Below are 27072 nucleotides of genomic sequence, written 5' to 3' on the forward strand. Positions count from 1 at the left end.
ATTGGTCGCCACCAAGATCCCCTTGCTTGAATTTAGTGTTGCCCACATGCAAGACCAAGACAAGACTTAGCAAGTCTTGGTTTTGGTCTTGGTCTTGATATTGTACTCCCAGTCTTGGTCTTGGTCTTGCAGCAAGAGTCTCGCAAGTCTCGCAATTACCTACCTATTGCTATTTAATAAGTTTCATGTGCTAAGACATGGTTAAACAACAGTGGCAACATTAACTTAGCTGTATTTTAAAGAACATTATCAGTCTATAAATAGATTGGTTGACCCTAACCTTATGTGAAATGGAATAAAAGAGTTGTACTATTTACCATTTATTGAAATGAAAAATATAATATATATTAAATTACAAAACAGTACACAATACTTTTCACATTAGTAGTACTTTATATTAATTCTTTTGACCATGAATTAATGCAAATTAATCATCTGGCTGACTCGTCACTTAATCTATTTCTATATTTTCTAATTACTAATGATGCTTTAGAAAATAATCTCTTACCAGGTACTGAAGTTGCAGCTATTAAAACAAAATCACGGGCCATTCTTTGATAAAACCGAATACTCATGTGTCCTCCACCACTCTAAAATGTCTTCCGAGCTGGCGGCTCTGGGTTTACTTAGGTACTCTTCGTCTTCGTCTTCGTCTATAACTAAGTGTTGAAGTTAAGATCCAGATCCAGATGACAACGAGGCACATGCATACAGATTCTGAAAGCCTATTACGTCGTCACCTTCATCATATTCACGTAGTGTTTTATCATTTTTTGGTGATTCTGGAAATTTATTCACTTAATTTAGACTTTTATATTCTTCATAAAGTACATTAAATTTACGCAGGCTTTCTGTTTTAATTTGCTTCTCCCATACTGTCTTTTCAAAAGTCTGAGCCTTATGCTTTGGGTTAAAGAGGTACAATATATCCAGTTGCTCTTTCTATAATGTTTAAGCATTTTGTCGCGAGCTGATTGAAAACCCAAAATTAGCCTCTCATCCACTACAGATCGATTAGGTGTCTCATCTAATTGTTTTACCATGGACTCAATTTTATCGAGCAAGAGATTGAATGATACACTGACAAGTGATAATGTTCGAGTATTTGCCATTCACTATCTGTGATTTGAAAATCATTCAATTCGGTGACTGAAGTGCAATATGTTAATCCAATCATATCATGTGTAGAATTCCATTTCGTTGGACAGTCGAGTACGGAATTCAGATTTGATGGCACGCCAGCTGCTTTACAAGCAGACTGACACTTCCTCTTCAATATCTCACTTCTTTTTATTTTACAGGAAATACTATGTAATTTTGTTATAGCTGTGCGTGAGTCAGCAATATTTGGCGCATATTTTTCATCTTCCTCAGTTTCGTCTTCATAGTCTTCATATTGCTGTTCTTGTGCGTTACCGTCAGTTTCACAGTATAGTGTTAAGGTCTTTAATAAATCTTGTACACCAAGGTTTAAAATGCGAGCAAAGCACCGGTAATGTTGATTGTCTGAATCAAAGCGTGGCAGCTGTTTTCCCAGCTCATACATAAATTTGTTGTTGTGAACCTGTATTTTATCAATTCTTCTATATTCCAATAAACATTCCTGGAAAATCTTCCCCAGTGTGTCGACCGCGGGATGGTATAAAATCAAGGACTACAGATCGATACTTCCATTGGTTGTCTATATAATGAATAGTAACCCCACTCCTACCGGCAATTGACCGCCAACCTTTCTTCTAAGTGTAGACCTTTTAGGAAACACCATATTTGGGCAAATCGATCGAAAATATACTTGTGTAGGTTCGTTGTCGAAAAATGAGAAGGGAAGATATTTTTTCACTATCCAATCAACTGTAACTGTCATGATGTTGTCACTGAAAAAAAAATCTTTGCAAAAAGTCCTTTCAAACGATATCACAGTCGATATAAGTAGGTACCTAGAAAAAATTATTCCACCTACAATATTTAAGGTACATCCCTTCCATGTAGCATAGTCATGGAACGCGCTGCTTATAAACATACCTAGTACTTGTTTCAAGAGCACAAATTCTTTTGGTGAAAGATAAGAAACTATAATCGGTATATTTAAGAACAATAAATGTTGTTAACACTACTTTTATCTAAATAACTAACATGAAAAAATAAAGAATAGGTTTTTAAAAAAATATTAATCAAAACAAGTTATTTTAAATTAAGTCGATTATAATTAATAGAAGTAATTAATACAATAATTTACCAAAATAAAGTAGTTGTTTCTCGCCGATTATTAAAATAAATTAAATATAGACTTATAAACACCTATTTACTACTATAATTACAATTTACATACCCATATTGTCTTAAGTATATTTTTTCTTATCTCTCCACTTTTCCAACGGTTATTGAAAAGTCTAATTTTGGTTTTTCCAGAAAAAAAATGGTTGTTTCCTTTTCGTGAAAAGATGTTTGGTGCTGCCTTAAGCCTGAATTGTTTCTGTTTTTCATTTTTATTTCAACCTTTACGATTTACACAAAGCAATTTGGGATGAATGAATTATTTCAAAAAACTCATCAAATTTGCTTTTAGGTCTTTTTGATTTATAAATCAAACTCTCACTACTTCGACTAGTACTGTTTGAATCTTCGTCACTCATGTTTAATTGTAAACGTGTTACGTTTTCCGAGAACAATAAGATTTCAGTAAAAACAATTATTACATGAGACTCGAAGCAAAGCTCAGTTGGAAATGACTGCTGGAATTATAATTATTTAAAATAGACACTATATTTTATAATCCTTTCGCTTTGTTTCAAGTTACGTCGAGAATGTTTTGACACTATTCCTCAAGCATACGTCATTTGTTTCGATTTCCGGTATAGGAAAATTGCAAATTTGGAGGTTGCCATGAAAATTTTTGAAGTAAATGATCCAAAAGCCTGCAGCCTATCAGTGTTACCAAGATCCGTATGATAGCAAGAATAAAGAATTGATAGTTTCTTTAAGCCAAAAATTTAAATTATTATTTCTCATTACTTGTCTTGATAACATATTAAAGTTTTATAATTATTATTAAAATTATTAATAATATATAGATATAATATATATAGATATAATATATATATAGATATAATTATTTTAACAACTTGCTTTTAATAATATAGTATCTATATCCTTTGTTATAAATGCAATTTTTTTTAAATTTCGAGTTCGTGTGGATCCTAACTCTTGAGTTTTACATGTAAACATATGAAAAAATATGTCTCGGCTTACGTCATTTAAGTATGTTTACGTATACGTAAGTATGAGGACTGCTTGTATTTATTTTTTGTCTTGTCTTTGTCTTTGTCTTTGTTTGTCTTTGTCTGCCTGAAATGACACTCAAACCTGCAAGACGCAAGAGTCTTGCAGTCTGAGTCTTGTTCTTACTCAAGTCTTGCATAGTCAGTCTTGGTATTGATCTTGCTAAAATTAGGCAGTCTTGGACTTGGTTTTGGGTCTTGCAAAAATGTAAGTACCAAGACCAACACTACAAAACCTATATCATTGGCAACACTACTTGAATCCTCTAGGAACTTGTTTATAAGAAATCGGTGCAAACGCTGTTAGAACGCATAGAACTAGCATTCGTACGAGTTGGATAATATCCTTATTTGAGGGTAATAAGATCTAATGAGGCTATCGGTAACTATTTTTAGCACCCACTGTAATTTTATTTGGAACGTTTAATTATACTTAGTTTACATTTAGGGCCGTAGAAATCTTTAAAAAATAAAGATATTCACCCGTAATGTATGTTTGAGAACGCAAAGGAAAAACGATATTTTCTGTACCCCAAAGGCAATAAATACTAATAGCTCTTAAAAATAATAATACTTGTTTTTTTTTTGTAAAAGTAAAAAAGTCTGTCAATTTATAATTATAACACTTCATGATTGACAATACAACAAATATACTGGACAATGCAATTTTCATAGCGCGTAGGATATTCTTAATAAATTATCGATGCCCGTGCTTTTCATCGGTCGCAGTTTCATGTAAACTGCAATTCCTGCTGTTGAAATGCAACATTTAAAAGTGGTTGTTAAAATATTTCTCAATGTAGGTACACGCACGGGTAGCACGCGATTCGTTTCCAACACGAAATCGTCGGTGCACGAAATGCAGCTTGAATTGTGTAACTTCTACTACGAAAAGCCTCGGCGCGTAAATCGCAATAATGACATGTTAAGTGTCTCACGTGAGGTGGCCATAGGCTTTTCTCACAACCTATAAAAGTTAATCAAAATTTCTTTGTATTTAACGGAATTTTTAGATTATTCACTTTTGGATTATATAGGGTGTCCTAAACCTTCGATTTGGACAGCAACTTTGGAATTTGAAATAGAAAATTCTACATTTTATTGCGTTTAAGCTAACTTTCATCGGACCGACCTTTGTGGTTTTCACACGATTAGGGAAATATTTAAGGTGTTTGTGACTTGTTATTGAAAAGTCAGTTTATTAAGAAAAGCTAGCAAAATATTTATTAGACTAACTAGTAATTTTTGGAAAACGAATATTTAAACACGAGACCTAGGATTAATGAATCTTCGTGATGCTCCAGTCTAGAATTATATCAAGTGACATTTTTAATGTATGGGGTTTTATTCGGTATAGGACACTTATGACATTTCACTTTTTCTGCCCAATTTATTTAAAAAATAATATATTGCCATTGCCGAAGTAAATTAAATTAAAAAGGTTTATCTAAGACAAAAATATAACAATATCGTATTCTTAAACAAATACTTTTATTAAGTATGAATAATATTTGTTTCAAAATAAAGCATTTCTACAATTCTAATCAAAATTGATTGAAATTCCTCTAAAAATTAAGCGGCTCATACCCAGTGCGAGTCTCTAATTTAATTTAATAAAAGGACGTGGCTATCAAATGCCAAAGATCTCCAAGAGGCTTATATTAATCTTTGCAACATCTAAGTATAAAATTGAAGATATTCTGACCTTTAGGTTACAAAAAACTCTCTATGAAGCATTGGTTTTGAAGGGACGATTTGCCTAAATGTAAATTATAAACAGTACAGAATTATCACCTGGATGTTTCTCATATTTATTGGAAAAAAGGACTTGAAGCAATAGCCTTCATTTCAATGGAAATTCTTAGTATGAAATGCCCATAATGAAGAATATGCCTTTCTCAAAAAACATCTTATTTCTAACTTAATGGTGGTGGGCAGCAATAAAAAACAACGCCGTTTCCTCTTTTATATTCCAAAATATAATTGAGTTTTATCTCAATGCTAGCCTTATCCGAACACTCTTTATTGGATAGTCAATATTACTTTTTGTATAGCTGTTAAAATTAAGATTAACATGTATGGAAGTTGGTATGCCTGATTAACGCTCGGTTAAACTAACAGTTCAGCTGATGTTCGCCGACATTAAAATAAAAGCGGTTTTATTTATTTATTTTATTTATTTAAAACTTAATAGTGGTGGGTAACAATAAAAAAACAACGCCGTTTCCTCTTTTATATTCTAAAATATAATTAAGTTTTATCACAATGCTAACCTTATGCGAATACTTGTTGCCGGACAATATTAATTTTTGTAATGCTTTTAAAATTAACATCCCATGGTTGATAAATGAAAAGAGGGGAAACATATTCACAACCGCGTTTATAGAACCTGTAAGAGAAATCTAATACCCACTGAGAGCATTTCTGAACAAATGGCACTCGCTATCTAAATTATAAAAAGTTGCAAATAAAATTTGAATTATGGATTCTTTCCGATCGGCGAATTCCGACTCAGCTTCGATACAGTTTCTGTTAAGCTGTTGCCGTTGAGTTTGACATTGTCCAAATTTGTGATCAATTCTTCCTCTTCGCTGTCCGTATTGATCACCGATGGGGAGTGCGGTCCCGCGTCTGGGACCAAACCTCTTAGGAATGTGGACAGTACCGTCCATGGAATTATTCTGTAACACAGAGTAATCATATATAAAACACCAGGTGACTTGCTAAGCCATATCGCTAAAAAAGCCACGTACCAGGGAAAATAATACATGCGCCTGTCATTAGTTCATACTTTACAAGGATATTAGATGAATAAAAAACACCCGTTGCTGAAATTCAGTTGGTAAACTTTCATTAAGCACGCATTTTTAAAATTTGTTAAATACCCATTTTTGATGCATTAAGCATTAAACATATTCTGTAAGAAATTTTATAAACCTCATTATATTAAACAATCATAAGTGAAGTTATGTGAACAAAGTTATTTCTTATTAATTATAATATAATAATAATGAATATATTGTACACATATAGTTTCTTCTCACAGAACTCAATAGAAAATTATTTAAAAATATTTAACTAACAAGCAATAAAAACCATTATTTTGTAAAAACCTACACCATTTAAACGAGACGGCAACTACGTAAATTGGTCCCAACTTGTAATTGGCAAGGAATAATAAAAATTACTATCGATTACGTCACTTTGCACTTAGCGCAAAACACTACCTGCTAATATTAAACTTGGAACCAGCAACCGATTGGGGTTTCGCGTCCGATTCATTGTCGACATCTCCAGGTTCTGTATTTGGATTTTTAATATGTTATCGAATTTTCTATTACTTTAGTCACAAGTTTGGAAGCGATCATTTGCAAGTTTTCACGGTCACGTCACACGTCATTCTCTATGAATGTATTCGTGCTCCAAGCGGTAAAATGAGAAGGTTTCAACTTATTTTAAAACCAGAGTCTATTTAGTGGAAATGGTCTTTGTTTTATATTTTCGACTTGTATTTGGGTTTGTAAATTAGGATATGAAGTAAGTTTTTAACAGGCTGGGAGGTAAGTATAGTATAGTAAAATATTTTTATAGCTAACAAATTTATCCTGAAATGCTGGAGAAATAGTTATATCTTCTTACTGGCAATCAATAAATTGATGTCACATTATAGGCATCATATTTCTAAGAAATTCTTGGATCTTGTACATAATAAAATATCGTATATGTTTTATGTTTTATAACGTAACAAATATGGCCGAATAGGATCTAAAACAAAAACCAAATTCGAACAAAATGCTTGATGGAAGCAATTATATTGGGTTTGTTTTAGTTTTCTCTTTGCCCTTTTATATTTTAAAAAACACAAACAAAACAACAACTTGACTGGTCGCTGATTGCAAAACCGGCTTTATAAAAAAAGTAAATGCCTGAATGGGCGTTCAGGCGATCTAAATATATGAAACCGTACATGTGGGTTTGGCGGCTGATCGGCCGTTGATATCTCCAGTTTTGTTTATTTGTTAATACATTTATATGAACATGTCTAGCTCCAAAATTCCCATTTTCTAAGATTACTGTTATCTGTTGCTGTTGATGTCATTGAAATTGATTAAAAAATTGGTGATGGTACCCTTACAAAAATATTTGTATTAGTTGTATTGAGAAATGTACATTTTTTTAGGGATTTAGGAATGTTAAGAGTACATGGAGCAACTGCGTTGTAATTGTGGAGTTGAAAACGAGATAAACTATGCAAAAAATCTAAATTGTTGAGGGTTGTTTGTTCTGGAGTTAGGGTACATATACTAAGCTATTTTTTCTGTAAAAAAGTTACTGTTGCCGGTCACTCAGCTAGTTTTCCAAAAAGTTGAAAGCAAATGCTAAATCTTTAACATGAAACTGTCGACGAGTTTTTTAGTTAATCAATTGCCTCTTTTAATTTATAAAGATCAACACAGAGAGAAGTACAAAAATTATTTCACATTAAAAAAACGAAAATTTAAGTAAAAGGCAGAAATTCTTTCCGTAATAATAAACAGACCCGATGCGAAAGGTGTGAAAAATGAAAATCATGCTCAGAAGTTTGTCGTCTGATCGATTGTTGATATTTCCACGTCGTGTTTACTGTTTACAGAAAAATCGATATTTCCACTTACGATTTGAGGACTAGCCCGAATCTCATAACTCCCGGGATGACCACCATGACCTCGTTACTTCGTATTCCTTCGATGATGCGATCCGCAACGTCGTTGGGTTTTAACCTTGGCAAAAACCTCGAATCGACGGTGTCGAACATTCCGGTTTGTTGGATGAAATACGGGCACACCGCCGTAGTCAGAACTCCTTTGACCCCTAAAACAGTTGAATTTGCGACGGAGATCATAAAAGAAAATGCTTGGTTACCTTGGGCTTCTAATTCTACTCTGAGTGCTTCGTCGAAACCCACTGCCGCAAATTTCGACGAACAATAGTCTACCAGTTTGTTAATCCCGACGTGTCCGGCCATAGACGCGACGGTGACGATATGTCCGTGCTTGTTTTTTATCATCTTTGGTAAAAACGCTTTTACAGTCTGAAAGAAATACCGAGATAAGAATGGCTGTTAATAATGCAGATCATATTTTGGTGGTCGACACTGTGCAATTTCCAGCAAAATTTGCTTGATTGTTTTGGCAGCATTTTGGTTATTTTTTAACTTTGAGCACTTAACAGAAACCTAGATTTTGGTTTTCGGAAGTTTCAGTTAAATGCCAAAAATGTATTGAACACTTACGTCTAAGGAAAATCAAAAAACTAATAGGAAAGGAAAACGGGGCTGTTTGAAGTGCTAAATAAAATCCAATATGCTAATTTAATTAATTTTTGTATTCTCTAAAACTCATTTTTTTTATAGGCTTCTTTTATACTAGTTTCAGTTTTCAGGATAATTGCACACATACATTTTTTTAAACAAATGGTTTATTGCAAATTTTCTATAATAATGAGCGTTCTATCTAGTACGCTTGGGTTTTACTAAACAAGCCAAAACCACATCAGAATCTTCTTTTTAACACTTTTACAAATGATTTTTTCAGCCCGATGTTTAATATCTCATAGGCTGGAAACAGCGGTTACTTATAAAGGTATTTATAATAAATAAATATTTTTCTATTTTTAATAGTCATGTTGCAATATTCTCGTGTCTACCGGGCTTTAATTCATTCTCTGCTATCGTATTATACTGGGTCGACTTATTATAAGTATATTTGGAATGGAAAAAAATAAGCTTTTAAAAATTGGGTGACTGTCATAGAGGGCTATCTCTCTATCTCCATTTTGAAATATTTTTGTTGTCGTTGTCGCTTCTACTCGAGACAGATATCAACTTCACATTCTTAAGAGAATAAAATAGATGCCTATTTTGTGAATGTAATTGATAGCTATAGAAAAATAATACATCAAAAACAGTTTTTAAGCTCTTCTTTCTAAATGTCTGTTCTTGTACTACAAACTAAGTTAGCTTGAATTGTCACAAGCTGGTGTAATCTGTCTCATCTGGAAAAGTCATTTTTTTCTAGTTCTCCATTTCATGGGATATCCGATTGAATATATTTTATTAATTAATTTTTCAACTAGACTACATTATTTTATATTATTTGTATATTTTGTCCATTACACAGGCATACATTTTCTTCCAATCTGCTTCAAACAGAGACCTTTTACTGCATTTTTGTACGCCTTTATCCTTGTCAGCTTTTGCAGATCTTTGGGTAAAAATTGTATGTAACTTTATAACATAACATTTCATGTGGCTCTTCTCATATCGTTCACAATTTTTTGTTTTTGTGTATAAGCCTTAGTGCCGACTGTCTGAAAAAAACAAATTCCTATTATCAAGAAGTTGGAATATATAATTTTAAGAAGTTACTTTAGCACTAAACTTAGATTTAGCAAATGTGAATCACATAACCTGCCTTAACCGAGGAGACCATAGCTGTAAGTGAGAATGTGCTAGGGATAAATGTCTTGCGTGAACTTACCGATAGATTTTCTTTTATATATTTCAATCTAACAACGAACCTGAATTTCAAATGTGGATCCAATATTACTCAACTAATAATAATTTTAAGTGAAAATCTAAAATGTTAGTTATGGCTTGCAATGACTTCTGTATAATGTTATAACAGGCTTAAGTAGAATATTGAAGACCTATGTAAATATACAGATTTACAAAACCATAAAAAGACAACCATTTTACTCGTGCTGTTGTATCAAAGTACATAAATTTATTTTTTTCAAAGTAACTTTTACAGTGCCATCGCTTAGGGATCTGCAAGGCACTGTAAGTCAAAATAAAGAATTTTCAGTTTTCAAAAATTCTATACAAATTCCATTAAATTTTTGTTCAAAAAAGGAATTACTTGTATGGAGATCGCATGGAGAAAATGGCGTAAAGTGTAATAATATTATATAATAACTATATGATAGAACTTAAGAAAATAAGTTCATGAACAATAAAAAAATAATAAAATGCAAATAGAATTATGTGGCACTTGTAAGACGTCGGAGCCTTTTCCATCGCACCCGAACCAATCGATTTCGCGTCTTCCATAATGAGGCAACGAAATCGAGAACATATTTCTCAAGGTCGCATTTTAATAAAACCGCAAACCATTCATTGGAATATTATTGTTTGCTTACCCAAAAATGCGCAATGACATTCACATCGAACGTCCTTTTAATGAGATGGTCTGGCGTGTCCAATAATAGGTTACCCACCGCGACTCCCGCGTTGTTTATCAAAAGGGTCACCTATAACATAAACTCAATGTTATGATACCGAGGCACCATAATATTGTAAGCGATTGGTTTAGACAAATTACGATTTTTGTGCGTTTTTTACGAGTGGTCTTTTTTGCACGACGTGCTATTTTAAGCACCAAGCTAATTAGATTACTATAATAATAATAATAATAATAATCATAATAATAATAATAATAATAATAATAATAATAATAATAATGATAATAATAAATGGTCTGTATTGGTAAAAAAATATTACTATTTTAATCGCAAACAAGGAAAAATTGGCCAAGAGGAAAGTTTAGCTAATACAAAAAGGTACACTTATAAATAATATCGAATTTCCTAAAATAAGTTAGAACATATGAAAAAGTTTTTCCTGCACATTTAAAGATCTAAATTGGTTTACACTGGAATTGCATATGCTCTACAAAGTCTTTGAGTTAAAATTTTTTGACTATATATTGCTGATGTGATATCCATGCAACAGAACAAAAGCGTGTTATAGATACACTTTTTGTATATACTTACAAGAATCGAATGACCACTCACGTATTTACGTACGTCGTTTATAAAAAAAATACACTTACGTCCCCAACTTCCTGTTGCGTCTTTTTAGCTACCCGGTACACGTCATCTTTGTCGGCTAAGTCACATTTGTAGCCATAAGCGATTCCACCAATTCCTTTAACTAAACTCACAGTTTCTTCAACACCTGAAAGATCAAAACCCAATCAGATAAATATAAAATTTGAAACTAACCACCGATTAAAAATCTGTTGCTCACTCATACACGAACCATTCATGAATAAAATTTGATATCATTGGATAGAGAGTGCAATTTATTTTACACTTCCTTTTTAAATAATGTTGACAAAAAAATAATGCTTTTCCCAAAAATATCGTTTCTTCTCGTGTGGTCAAATCTTAAGTATGTTTTTTTATTAAAGTCCCCATTTCTTTTTGCTATTTAAAATCGATTAACTATTACAAGTTTAAAGAAAGTTTCATTTTTTAAAATTTTCTGTCATCCTCCGACGTGTTCAGCTTTCTTTCTATTTTTATGAATAAATTATCGTGATATATTACCGCAGTGGAGGAGAAAGCTTTTCTGTAAATCCTCTCTTGTGAAAATTTGTCCATAAAACAACCAAAAAATTTCTCATTAGGAATGACGTGGTAGTGAAAAATTATTACCTACTTCAAATATTACTTCATTTTACTTAGCGTATTGCAAGATGTCTTGCGACAGAATAATTATTCCACAATCACTTTGTAAACCTTAATTATGTACGCTAGAACACTGTGATTTATCTTAAAATTGCAGATTAGTTCTTTAACCGCTTCGTATAATCGAATACATATTTTCACTTACGCACTAATAAATGAAATGCCGACGATGAGAGCGCACCCTGAGACGTAAATACGTTGGTCAATTTATTAATTATTTTTTTGGCAATATTTAATGAACCATATTATATGCGTTCTTTAAAAAATAAAATCACTACATATAGTTAGCAAAGTGGAAGAACCGTTATTACTTTTAGTTTTGCTTGAATAAAGGGTAACTTATAAGTGCTTTATAAGAAACCTTCATTTAAATAACAGTTTTTCCAGTTTTGTAATAAATTTTATAAGATTTCCAATAAATAAATAAAACATTTCCGTTCATAATGTATTAAACCTTTCATGCTGGTTACTTGAAGCTTTTTAAAAAGATTTTATAGGCTTCGTAAACACCTTGTTATAACATTTTCCTCTTGGAGTTTTATAAGTTACCCCGTAGCCAAATAAATCACAAACAATCTCCTTTCAAAAAAGATTATAGAAAAAAAGGAGAAAAAGTTTTATTAGCCATTCATGTAAGCTTTACAAAACAACAAATAGTAAGTCAGCAGACAATATCACAAGCAGATCGACATTGAAGAAATATTCAAATCATAGATTTTGACTCATAAATAACCTTGAAGTTATAATCAGCTTTATGTAATGGGATTCTCTAACAATAATTGCTTCTTCAACCGCGTGGTAAAGATTATTATTCTGAGATGCCCGCCTGGTATTATAGTTATGCATGCACTAAATAAACAATAATTGAAAAGTGAGGTTATTATAGAATGCGCACTTATAGTTTTCGATTGGTCTTCCAGTTACTCATAGTTTTATGGCGACTACCAAGGTTTTTATAAATAATATGATACTGCTAAAATACATCAAATCGATAAAATAACCTATTAAAGTGTCATAAAAAAACAAGAACATAATATTAGTTACCCAGAAAAATGTAAGAAAATATATTCTTAATTGCCAATAAAAATTAGTTTAAGAAGCAAATATAACTTGTAGTAGTTTTTTAATGTTGAAGAACTTACTGATTCCTAGTATATAATTTGTTGAAATGTTCTTATTACAAAAAAAATCAGTTTAATAATCAGCAAACTGGAACCATATGGGAAAAACTCATTTTTATAAAAACTTCTGCATCTTTTAGACTCTAGAATATTGTCGATGTTTTCCAGCAGTAACAACATTTGTTAAAAATATAATGTTTAGTCAAGTATTTTGAAATTGGACAATAAATATACAATTAAATCAATTTTTGAAATGTGTTTCTAGGTACAATAACAATGCAAATTTTACTATAGATACTGTAGAGCTGCCTCATGTCACAGTACATTGAATGTTAGGGAATATGTTGAACATATATTCCCCCTCGGGGGAGCCTGTAACCCCTAGAGGGCGCGTCCCCAGGTGGCGGATAGGGGGATGCCCGACCCGGTTCACCGGTGGGTAGGAGGGAAATAAAATACCTCCCGCGGACCAACAGGCACTTGCCAAACCGTCTGGCCAGCGTGGCAAGTTAAGGCTAGATACCCCTTATGGAATGTCGAACTCAAAAACAAGTGTATCCCAGGCGAGTAGAGATAATATCTCAGAATCTCGCACTGTGAAAACAGTCAGCCTCACGGATTCTGGGAGAGGCAAAAGTTCGATGATATCAAAAACAAGGAAAGACAGAGAGCGCATCAAGACAAAAACCCTATACGTGTCCACTTTTAACGTAAGAACCCTATCCACAGATGACAAATTAATTGAGTTTGAGGAAGAGCTGAAAGGTGTTAACTGGCATATAATTGGACTATCCGAAGTGAGAAGGTGTGGAGAAAGTTGCACAACACTGCAAAATGGACACACTCTCTACCACAGAGGCAACCAGACAAACAAGATTAATGGAGTGGGATTTCTCGTAAACAAAAACATAGTAAACAACATTATAGAATATAAAAGTATATCTGAGAGGGTGATATCGATAGATCTAAGAGTAAACAAAAGATACACATGTAAAATAATACAAGTATACGCCCCGACAACAGAACATGAAGATGAGGAAGTAGAAGAATTCTACGAGGAAATCAATCAGGTTTTGAATAACAACACGGCTCACTATGTTCTTATGATGGGTGACTTCAATGCAAAAATTGGAATAAGATCAGACCCACAAGAAAAAGGAGTAGGAGCATTCGGATCGGGAACACGTAATGAAAGAGGAAAACTTCTACTGAATTACGTTAAAGAAAACAACCTCCATATCATGAACACCTACTTTAAGAAGAAAGAAAGCCGGAGGTGGACTTGGAAAAGCCCAAACGGATTAATCAAAAACGAAATAGACTTCTTAATAAGTAACAACAAAAACATAGTACTAGATACAAGTGTAGTAAACTCCGTTAAAATGGGAAGTGACCACCGTATGGTCAGATCTAAGATATACTTCGATACAAAAATAGAACGATACAAATTGATCTCAAAGGGACCCAAAGGTATCAACACAGAGGAACTCAGAGTAAAACAGGAGCAATACCAACGTCAACTAGAAAATTGTATCGATCGAAATATGCTACACACCCAGTCTATTAATATGCTAAACAACGAGATCTCAAAGCAAATCCAAGAAATAGCACATAACGTGGCAGGAAATAAGAAAAAGAAAAAACTTCAGCTTTGCCAACAAACTCTGGATCTAATCAAAAAACGCAAGACGATAAACCAAGATATTACATTGAATCATATAGAAGTCACGGAACTAAACAAGACAATAAGAAAGAAAATCCGACTCGAAACAAGGAATTATAAGAACCAGCAAGTTAGACAGACGCTAGAGGAGAGAAAAAGTTTGAAAGTACTGCAAAGGGAATTTAAGAACAGGACCCACATCACAAAGCTTGTAAATGAGAACAACATCGAATGTACCAGGATGGAAGAATTAAAAGAATTAACTGAGGCATTTTATCGATCGCTATACGAAAGCAAAGCCAAACCACCACTAGAAACATCTTCTAAAGAACGACAGAAGGTAATGAATGTAGGCTCAGAAGAAATCCCAGACATAACAAGTGAGGAAATTGAGAGAACCATGTCCAAAATGCCAAAAGGAAGAACAGCGGGAGGGGATGGTATAGTATTGGAAATGCTGATCTATGGAGGAGAAATAGTTCTGGACATTTTAAAGATATTATACAATAAATGCCTGCTGGAGTGCGACGTCCCCGCAGACTGGAAGAACGCCCTAGTAGTTTTGCTCTTCAAAAAAGGCGATAAAACTAAATTAAGCAATTACAGACCAATCAGCCTGTTGTCTGTCATGTATAAAGTATTTATAAAAATAATAACAGAAAGATTGACCAACAAACTTGACAGTTACCAGCCTAAAGAGCAAGCCGGATTTAGAAGAGGTTTCAGCACACTAGATCATCTGCAAGTAGTAAGAACAGTTATAGAAAAGACAAATGAATACAATATCCCAATCTGGGTCGCTTTTATTGACTATGAAAAAGCTTTTGACTCTGTAGAGATATGGGCTGTATTGAAGGCATTAAGCAACAGCAGAGTCGACTATCGATGCACAACCTTAATCCAAAATATATATAGCAACGCAACCCTCCAAGTTATGTTGAAAGATTTCACAGATAAGATTGATATAGGCAGAGGAGTTAGACAAGGAGAGTCCATCTCACCGAAGCTGTTCACGCTTGCGTTGGAGGATATGTTCAAGAATATCGGATGGGAAACTAAGGGCATTAAAATAAATGGAGAATACTTAAGTCACCTACGGTTTGCTGACGATATTGTTCTCTTCGCGGATAATCAACAAGATTTGCAAGACATGCTATTGGAACTAGATCAAAACTCTAAAAAGATAGGCCTCAAGATGAATATAGGAAAAACCAAATATATGACGAACGATAATATCACACAAGAAACGAGAATCGAAATAGATAACAAAAAAATAGAACACACAGAATCCTATGTTTATCTAGGTCAGAAAATAGAAGTTTCAAAAAACAACTTAAAAGCAGAACTACCGCGAAGGATATCGTTGGCATGGACAGCCTTTGGAAGACTCAGAGAGGTTTTTTGTTCAGGCCTCCCAAACACCCTCAAAGCGCAAATCTTCGATCAATATGTACTTCCAACACTAACATACGGTACAGAAACATGGGCAATTAATAAAGAAATCATTTGCAAGCTACAAACAACACAACGAGCTATGGAAAGGAGGATGATAGGTGTAACCCTCCGGGACCGAATAAACAATAATATAATCCGGGAAAGATCAAAAGTGACAGATGTCATAGAGAGATTATGTAGACTGCGATGGAGCTGGGCAGGACATATAGCCAGGAGCAAAGATGATCGTTGGACACGCAGAGTGATGGAGTGGAGACCATGGAGCAGTAAGAGGAGCAGAGGACGCCCCCAGACTAGGTGGACAGATGATATAAAGAGACTGGTGGGAGACAATTGGATGTGGCATGCGCAGGATAGAAAGGAGTGGCAATGCTTAGGGGAGGCGTACGTCCGACGATGGATGGATAGCTGAGGATGATGATGACTGTAGAGCTGCCTCATGTCACAGTACATTGAATGTTAGGGAATATGTTGAACATATATTCCAAGGAAACGTTATTCACAGATATTCTGATTATTTTTTGTCTGCTATATCCCCTAAACTCCCCCTCTTGACCACTTCCAAAGGGGCTACTTCAAAAAATAAGTATACCAGGAAGGGCCATTCCATGAGCAAGAATAATTTTGGAAAAACGCAAGGAAATGTCTCCAGAAATAAAATTTGCCAAGGGTACGAAAAAATTAAATAATTGTAATCAATGTTTAAAAATCTGTACGATCACTCATAAAAAAATTTAAAACCATTGGATAGCATTGGAAAACATTAAACGAGACGGCCGATATGTGGAGACGTTTGTTTTGGTTAGTTAGGATTAAAATAAATTTATATGCATTCAACAATTTTTATTGCAAATTTCAAACCTCAACATCAAACATTTTAACAAAATTTTTAGTTGTGGTCAACTTTTTTTAACAACTGCACTTTTGAGTAAAATTATTATTTGCGAAAACTCGTATATTACGGGAAAAAATGATATGTGAGACATATTGCATATTTAATTTTACTATTAAGTTGGAAGTTTCTTTAATAATTTCAATTCAGATTGAACTTCAAAACTAAAATGCAACTTTACATATTTTTTAAAATTTGATTATTTATTTATTATCTAGGTAAGACAAGAAACACACGAAAGTACTCATTTTAATTTAAAACGAGTGACATATTTCTCATAAAACTGCATGATCAGACCAATGCAAATTTAAAACAAACGATACACTATACAACAATCATCTGGTAAATGCCACTATGAACCCTTGTTTCATAGCATGTACTTAATTAGAATTAGTTTTTGCATTGCATTTTTTGAAAAATATGTAATGATAAACATAATACTCTCCCATAAAAAGTTGTTGTACTTGGTACTGCATTCGATTAAAACTTATACTAATGCGTTCTGAATGTTCTTGAAATTCTAACCTTTTTTACGATTTTTTTGGGATTATTCATATGCACATATTTTATATATTTGTTTTAAATTTACTGCGCTTTATTTATCAACATGCAATTATTTAAACATTTGCCAACGGCCGAGTCAAATTTCCTGTTTTGCTATTTCATTATTGTACCTCTTTGTGAATTATAAGCAAATTAAGTGAGTTAATGAGTTATATTCGGTGTACGAATTATTCTCTGCTTATTGCCGTATATTTTCCAACTTAAAGTATAAAAATATTTGGCGACGATAATGGATTATTTCATATTATTAACATATTGTTTAACCCATAGTATCCCAAGCATAAAAAAAAATAAAAAATACTTTTTTGTTCTGAAATTATTTATTTTGTTGCTCTTAAGAATACATTACATGTATCAATAAAAATATATAACATACAAAAAAATACTTTTGCGTAAACGAACCACTGGGAAAAAACATTGAATAATGTTTTGGGGCACATAAGATGTAACATATAATTTATGCATAAATATACAAAAGAAAGTTCAAATTCGACAGAAAACAACTAAAAGTAGATTGTTTTCTAAATAGAACATGATTTGATACAAAAAAACGCATATTTTATGGTGCGCGGTAACACAACATTTTTGGTGATATTTTACAAAGCATGAAGTATGTAAATGCACATTACACTTATTACAAACGTAAATTGTATGGCTGTTGCAGATTCCACATCTCCTTCGGGCGTTATTAGCATGAACAATCATGAGATAACATTGATTATCATAACGCACTTCATCTATGGCAGGTGTAAGATTTCTTTGAGTAATTGTTTTATCAGTTTTTAAAAGTTGCAAAAAACATAAAAAATATTTCAAGCGGAGTTTTTCTAGAAAGCCTATTTTTTAGTTCCTCACATGATCTACATTTATCGGATATAGGTGTGTGAGTGTACTAAATCTGACCTTTCTTTCATTTGACAGTAGAAGCAAGTCAGTCGTTTGCAGAAAGGATACGTTTTTTTTTGAATTCCAAGGTTTCATTATCTGATGAGTCCCATTCAGGTTCAGTAGTTGATGAATTACGGGACTGTCGAAGGACAGCTGTATCATTTGGTGTATGTAACCCGAAAGTTCCAACTATATCAGTTGCTTCCCCAAACTCTTGTAGATTTATGCTTTCCTTCATATCTTCTTCGTCATTCCAGGTATCCATGCCGGGTGGAATATAGACCGCGTCAATATGCTCTGTAAATATTTCTTCACTGTATTTTTAGCATAAATTTATAAACATCATAATCTAAATAATACTTACGACTTTCATTGTTATTGTCCTTATTCATCACGATCTCCTCCATAGCCGTCTCTAATTCCCTTTGAGTCAAATACCTCGGAAATGCCATATTTTACGAACTGTAACGTTCACTGCACAAGGCACAAACTAATACTAAAGAACACGCAAATTGTTGGATGTTTATTCTATATGCGCTGACTTGTCTAGACGTGCAAAAACAAAGTTTTGTTTTACAGATAAAACCAGTGGTGCATTCACGAACCAGTAAGTATTTTCAAAATATAAAGCCTAATAATAAAGTATTTCGAATGTATGTTTTCTGCGATATAATCTACATGCTCTCAAAACAAATACAAATCCAAAATATTTTTTTTTACTTTTTTGTGATACAAATTTATGTACCGCTTTTGTTAACTTTTGAAGTCATATATAAGATCTTTCCTTTACACATAACTTACCGATTTCTATGGTTTTATGTCGTTTAGTAGTGATAATAATAAATTTTCTAAATGGATGTGCAAAAACATTTCCTGAATGTGACAAAAAAAAGCATAGAATAGGTGCTGCATTAACGCACCACTGGGACAAAATGGGTTGATATTTACTTTTCTTTTTGCTTTATTGATATTAAGAGGTAATACCTAGATCGTTATTCATTCTTGGCAAGTTGGAGGGTTTATAAGGAATTTTCGTTAGTTTTATTATTAAAATTTTTATCAACCATCATCTAGAACTATATCTAATTTTACGAGCAGAAGATGGGGGATAGAAAGTGTCAATTTTCGATATTAACCAACGTAGACATTAGAGTCGATTAAAATCACCGCTAATTCAACTTAATACATACAAGAATTTCACTTCAGGTCCATAAATAAAGTGGCAGATAATTATTCAAAATATCTAGCACGCAAACGGTGAGTGGATATTACAACTTATTTTAGAAAATGTTATTTAAAAAAAATTAACATTGCTTTATGCCTAAAGCAAATCGATCGTGTGTCGAAAGATCGCAAAAACAAATTTTATCGCAATTTATTTAATTAGGCAGGGAAGCGGACAAACTTTGTGGATACCGTAAAAAGACCACTGAATTAACATTTCGTTAAAGCTATTAAGCGAATATAATTGTTATAGAAAAAGAAAAATTAAAACTATTATCAGTTTCCCTTAGCTAAAACGGATGAAAGTATTTTATCAGTATCAGTTTATTTTCTTTAGTCTAACGTTCCCTTTTACAACTTCCGTTTCAAATATCCCAACTGTGAAGGTAATTAAAGTGACCATCCCTTATGCCCAACTTAATTAAATTACATGTTTTTCGATTCACCATACTCAATCAGAGCGTAACATTGACGACCGTCGAAAGTAAATAAAGAAATTATTCGATACGAATTAAAAATGGCGCATGTACCTACTATATGTGTGTTATTTTACGGTTCATATATAATGGCGCTTATGTGGGTTTTGTTTTTCACGGTTTGGCAGCATAAAACGTTTCCTCGAGCATTAAAATCATTATTTTTCGTGTGACATCAAAGAAATTTGGAAATGCAATCACCAGGAAAATTATCTCACCAAACAATATTTTGCTAAATTTTGGTGTATACTTTAAAACTTAGTGTTCTTAGCCTGAACGTCAAGGGTCTCGAGCGTGACAGATAGTTTAGTGTTTAGAATTGGAACTATAGTTACTTTCCGATAGTTGTTGTTGAGGTTCGTTCCTAAAAATGGCTAGTGGTCCTAAATTTGTTGATGAGTTCAACTGCACTTTCTAAAAATGAAAAAATTATTATCTCAAGGTGTTCAAAGGACTTCGCCAAAGAGAAATACAAGAATAAAAGAAACTCTGACTATAAAAAGAGTGCCGTCAGAAGAATAAGGCAACAGATTGATAATTACTCACTTTCGTAGCAAGAATAGATTAATCAGTACTGGCTTACTAGCATTTCAATCAAAAGGGACTTAACACTACCATGCAGACATGAATGCTAATGTCATTGAAAACTACTTTCAGCAAATTGTAGATCTTATTCCTCCTGGGTACTGTTTTGGTAGTGGATAACATCATCTACCATTCGAGAAAATCCAAATACTTATAAAAAAGAATAGATGTGCTTAAAAAGAGCTACCAGAGTGTGAATTAAACCCCATATAATTGGTATGGGCGCAAGTACCAGGGGTCTGTTAATTCATAACACCGCTTTTAAAATGAGGGGGCGTTGAAACCATTTTGAGAGACGGAATAAAAGCTGTGAATTGTGAATAATAGAAGCAAGTGATGAGTGAGTAACAAGAATGTGGGAAGCTGCTAGGATCCTAAAAAGCAATGTAGTGCCTCTTTGGACTCCAACAACTATAGTTCATCTGACTAAAATTTGCAATTGAAGTTATTTTTTAAATGCCAATATTTATTATAATTTATTTATTTTCATATAATTCTTGTTTTTTTATAAGTTCTTATTTACTTGATCGTAGAAAAACTGATATAATGATGTATAATTACTATTAACTACCTGCAAACTGCGGAATTTATAAAAACTATCATTGCACTTCATCTTAACTTTACGATATAACCTTTAAGTTGTCCGCCATGTTTAATAGTCAATGTCATTCCAAACTTACAATTCATTACTCCCTCGCATTAAGAAATATTGTGTAATTATTATAAGAAATATTTTTTGTCCATAATTTAGAACACAATGTGCACTACCGGCATTTTTCAGGAAATGTTGCATGGATGTAACTCACGATGCAACTTTTACTGTAAATGTGTTAACCCCATTACTTCAACAAATGTTACATGTAAGTGTTAACATCGTTTACACAGATATTATTAAATATGTAGCATGACAGCTCAAAAATAGTAAATAAAGTCTTTTCCAAGCGCTAATTGCAGCTTAGCTCTGAGTACGATCGTATCTAAAATAAAGAATTTGAAGTGAGCCAAAAAATGAAAGGACAAATAAAAATCTCTTGACACCCCCGTCGTTCCACAGAGTGTTCTAAATTGCGTGGCGACACTTATCCACAATATAAAACATATATAGCTAATAAAAATATTTACGATGGACGTTTATTAAAACATTGAGTGGATTAACAATTTCGCCGGCTGGTTTGCAAATAAAATGTCGGGCAATTAACAGTTTTCTGCAAACAAATAATGACGGACCGAGCGTTTGACGTGAACCGATCGTTCATTATGTAACAATTATTGCCGGCTGACTCTGAACGGTCGAAAGTAGGTATTGGGAGCGATAAAGTTGGCAACGTCGCAAAAGCTGAATATTAGTCGGACACGGCAATTTGCAAGAATAACCGGAGGCAAAATCGTTAAATCCACGCGTATTTTCACATACGTAGCGCGCACATTTTCAAATAGGACTTTTCACATTTCTGGCGTCTTCTGCAATAACGAAAGAAATGCCTTATGGGATTAGAAATGCGCAAAATTCGTTTTTTTTTTATTTAAAATTTTTTGCTTAAAGAAAAAGAAAGTTTTTTTTTAAATATCAATCCTGTTGAAGCAGTTAATCATCATACATATTTTGGAGCTATTTTCCGTTCTTCGTTTTTCCGGGAAATAACTTTTATAACCAAAGCAGAGACCCAGCAATACATTTTTCTGGTAACATAGTGTCTGGGACACACGCTATTTTGATATTATAAAAATACCAATATAATTTCTTCAATTATCGTCAATTACAATTGGCGGATACATGGACATCAAATATAATTATAGTGTGCAGTTGAGGGGTCTAACTATTAACTATGGTAAAATCTTAATCCAAGCACTCTAAAACAACAGCATAAGTATAAGCATAAGTATTAGTGACCGTTTTCCAAAATATCTCAACTCTTATTTACCTGTCCACACAACTAACATTCTGGATCAACTTAGCGAATAATTATTTCACAAAATTTACGGTCACGTATAATGCGGTAAGAATCTATCCTGTTTAAAGATGTGGCTTTTGTGGAACAATTGGATAATTTTACACACAGAGCCGGGGTGGATATTAGTGCAGGATTGATGTCCGTTCTTAAGCTTAGATCCATTCTCATTAATGAATAATATTTAATAAATCGGTTAAAATTAACTGTAGTTTTTTGCACATATTAACATTCAGACATCCTTGTTGCAGGAATTTCATTTAAACAATAAGTCATCATATTACAGTTAACTAAATTATTACACCATTTGGACATTAGGATAGTCACGGCTTGTTATTTAGTGAACTACTTTATTTATAAAAGTCAAATCAATTTTATTTATGTGTTAACTTTATAAGTTGTTATTTATTTATGAAACAAATTCAAATACCTTAATATGCAAAAAATCTTTCTTATATGGGTTACATATACATTACTGCAACCATATGCAATGGCACATTAGATTATTAATAGTAAAACATTCAAAAAATATCACCACCAAAGCAGAATAAGCAAAACAAACCATTGAATTCATTATTCAATAATGTAAACAATCCATTATTACAGTTATGATAACAACAATAATCTAAATCATATGTTTGGTATGCTTAAAATATACAAAGAATTAAAAAAATAAAAATAAAATTAATATTAATAACCCTAAAACAATGCTAAAATGGTCACCAGAGAAATTATGCAAGTTTTTTTACAGAGAAGACTGCCATTAGTATTAACGTGTAGGATAAATAGGAAACAAATCCCCATGTCACTCTAAATCAAAATTTCTCTGCAAAATCTATATTGTTTGCAATAGGGGAACCAATATGGACGGACATTACTGTTATTTGCTATTAAAAAAGTATCTTTTTAATAGCAAATGTAACACTTTAAACGCCTAAATTTACTAATTAATGAATTAACAATAACATAAATAGGATGTTTTATTTCTAAGCCTTCCTGATTTAGTCTTCTTACTTTTTTCACTGTTGACTTCAAATTCGTCAACAAACCAATGAATTAAAACTTTTGTATACTTTGCAACTATAATCAAGGATCCGCGCATATGAATTTATTGTATATTTCATATAAAAATATTGAATAAAATATCCTAATGTCAAATTTGAACCACTTATTAACAATATTAATAAATAAATAGACGCAATTGTTGTCACGCGTTTTGTGGAATGATTTATTTAGTTAAACCGGTATGGATATTTCGTCATGCACAAAAGTGGACCGTGTAATGGTTTATGCTATCGCGTTTTGGCGTCTAAAAGTCTAAAAGATGAAGATTTAAAAACATTTTTTCACGCACGTATCCAATGGCAGATAAAGACTTGAATAGGTATTGGAACATGATCATATTTGATTTTTATATATGTGTATTAAATCAATGCACTATCCTTTTTTCCTAATCTTACAAGCTTAATCTTATTGCCTATAAATAAAAAACAATGGTTGAACACTTGCTACAAAAAATATCAACACACTGGTCCATTATACTGTTTCTTTCTCTGATTTCATATTTTTTTATTGTTACATTTAGAAATTGGTTTAGTTTATTAATATTATTATTACCTGCTGTCTTGCAGAGAATATATATTTGATGGTATCTTGTATGCGTTGAAATTCTTTTCGTAATTTTAACTGTTGTGTAATGCATGTGAGTGTTTGATTTTTCGCAATTTTCTGAATTTCAACTATATTAGCTCCAATTTGCCCTCCCATTTAAACGATTACTTTTGCACACACTTGTTTTATTTTTGAAATTTAAACCACGAATTCATTGTAAGTGTAACAATTTTATAAATACTTGTATACCCACACAGGAGCACCAATTAAATACACGCGGATGAATTCTGATTTCAAAACGAATCATGAAGGTCACAAAAATCCGAAATTATTCAGTTAATCTTAGTTACTTAATTAACCACTTTCAAGGTTAACGCTAACCGATTGAGAATAAGCTGTTCTTGACTTAAATTTGTTAGAATTTGTTATTTCAGCGAATGCAAGACTGCTCTCTCTCTAATTGCGGCGGAGAAATCTAGTCAGTTTTGGGGATTTGTAAATTGCGCAAATGGTTTCGAAGTATACTGTTAATTATAGACTTAAATATTTTTCTACAATAATAATATATTTAGTAAAAAAAAAAACCTTTAAAATTATGTACCAATGAGAAGGAGAAAATGTGTTTATTTGTCTTATTTTTATTTCACGTCACTGATTTCAATATGTAATGAGCCTGATGGTAGATATGGAAGATAAATATCTAGCATTTTGAGAATTGTGCTCAGGTATTCTTATAATTGCGTTTTTTAAGCACTAGACAAATAAAGTTAACACCTTCTTAGGTCATGGGTGTTTAATTAACATGTGACTTAAGAAGTTTATTGAGGTGTTGCATACTATACTTTTTCTACGACCGTCAGTTTTATGGTACATCTTTAAAAAACAGCATTAAGGGACGTGTGACGTGTAACTAGTTAAAATCTACAGAAAACAACTACTCTATCCCAAACCCGTGACCAAAATACCGGAAACGTAGCTCGGTAGACTAGTTAACGGAGCTCGCGTCTTAGTATGAGAGCACACCCTTGATTGAGCTGCATAGTTTGGTATTTTAGAGTAAATTGTGGAAAAAAGCATTGAAACAAATATGTCCGTGTTATAATAATGACGCAAGTACTAAAAATCCAACTAAGAAAGTAGACAGTTAAGGCATTGATGGACCCATACCCTAAAAAGTAACTGCGACCTTCAAACGTAATGCTACTGGGTAAATTCAACAAACAATTTATTAATATCAGTGGCAGTGTTAAATAATCTGTTTTACCGTGCAGGTCGGCAAGGCTACTTACAAATGTATAACTAACAGATGCGCTCTTAAAGATTTAATTACCTCGAGGAAATTCAGAAGCGAAAACAGATTATTTTTATTAGTTTTTTCTTTTTCATAAGAAAATAAAAATTTGTTCTCTACAGTTATTTTTCTAACAGAAAACACTGACTTATGAAACATTTCCCGATAAAAAATGATACAAGAAAAAAGATTCTTCAATGAGGAAGCATCTGGGTTTTAGAATGTACATATCTACTTCAGGTGTAAGACTATCCAGTTGTTCCACAAAATACTCCTCATCTATTAACCTCGCACATGTAAAGAGTACGTGGAATAGAGATTTATTTTCTAGTTCAGTATGGTTGGGTTTATATGACAAACCTTTGTACCTAAATTTTGTGAAGTTGTTTGGAGAGGTAAACTAGAGCTAAGGTATTTTTGGAAAACAGTTACTAATACTTAATGTGTTTTGAGCAAAGTCAAGGTAAGAGTGAAAGCAATTTTCTTTTTATTTAATAAGGATTTAAGGCAAAATTTTATGTCCATACTGTCCGTCAATTGTAATTGGCGTTCGAAACACTGCTTTGGCAGTCTGCCAGTGCTCATTCAAGACTCAAGAGAGCGGAAGAAGTAAATTTCGGCAACTTTAGTAAACGTTTCAAGAAGTTACATTGGGTTTTTTCAATAACATCAAAATATACAGCAACGTTACTAGAACAACAACTGACTGATAGTACTATCTCAACCCTATTATCCGAAAGCAGATGTAAAATTTACCACGATAAAACTTAAATCGATACAAAAGATTGGTTGATTCCAGTAAAAATTGTCAGACAAAAAGACGTACTTATAATATATGATTATATAAAGTTTTTATACACTAGTCAAAGAAATGAGCACATCACTACTATATTTTTTTATTTCATAATGCTTATCAAATATGTACGTCTTAATTAAATACATTCTTATTCCAACTCAATAAGGCTATTAAAACAAGAACATTTAAAAGATTAACTAAGTTAAAAATAGCGGACATTTCCTCCTGTAATTTCAATAACAGCACGCCATCTGGCTTTGATTCAAATTGTTGCATATTTGGCTAATAACTTCAGTGTGCCCATTCAAAATGTTTTAGGAATGTTAGGAAGTTCTTAACGCCTGTCGATCATGTAACAAAAATTTTCAATGCGGTTAAGATCAAGACTGTATGCTGAGCAATCCATAGTTTCAATTCCAACCTCATCAATATAATTTTGCACAATCTGAGCAACATGGGGTCTAGTATTATCTTGTCGAAACAAAACATTCTTTCCAATGTAAGGGCCAAATGGTATAACATGTTCTTGCAGAATCTCCCTCGTGTACCTATCTGCTATTAAACTGACATTAAGAACCACCAAGGCAGTACAAGCAGTTAAAGAGATCTATCCCCAAAACATCACTGGCCCTCCACCAAATAATCTGTTGTTTTGGAGTTACATCTTTCATTTCGTCTTCGATAAACTCTTATACCTACATCTATCTGAGTGGTAGAGACAAAATCTGGTTTCATCTGATCAAAGAACCATTTCCCAGTCATCAGCCC

The 27072-nt window shown here is 32.7% G+C and overlaps 1 protein-coding gene across 3 annotated transcripts in view; it reads right to left on the reverse strand.

Annotated features, from left to right (window-relative positions):
- Nucleotides 1-5435: 5435 nt before the first annotated feature.
- The window catches only part of LOC132700148 (estradiol 17-beta-dehydrogenase 11-like), a 45035-nt gene continuing 23398 nt past the window's right edge, over nt 5436-27072 (reverse strand). For all 3 annotated transcript variants that reach the window (XM_060667293.1, XM_060667295.1, XM_060667296.1), the window contains 5 exons: nt 11150-11274; nt 10458-10568; nt 8181-8349; nt 7934-8129; nt 5436-5959 (listed from right to left, as the gene is read on the reverse strand). In XM_060667293.1, the coding sequence (XP_060523276.1) occupies nt 5758-5959; nt 7934-8129; nt 8181-8349; nt 10458-10568; nt 11150-11274 (803 nt within the window). In that variant the 3' untranslated portion in view covers nt 5436-5757. The remainder of the gene's footprint in view (nt 5960-7933; nt 8130-8180; nt 8350-10457; nt 10569-11149; nt 11275-27072) is intronic.

The sequence above is a fragment of the Cylas formicarius genome, unplaced genomic scaffold, assembly GCF_029955315.1.
Source record: "Cylas formicarius isolate icCylForm1 unplaced genomic scaffold, icCylForm1.1 PGA_scaffold_3__17_contigs__length_32017465, whole genome shotgun sequence".
Taxonomy (NCBI): Eukaryota; Metazoa; Arthropoda; class Insecta; order Coleoptera; family Brentidae; genus Cylas; species Cylas formicarius.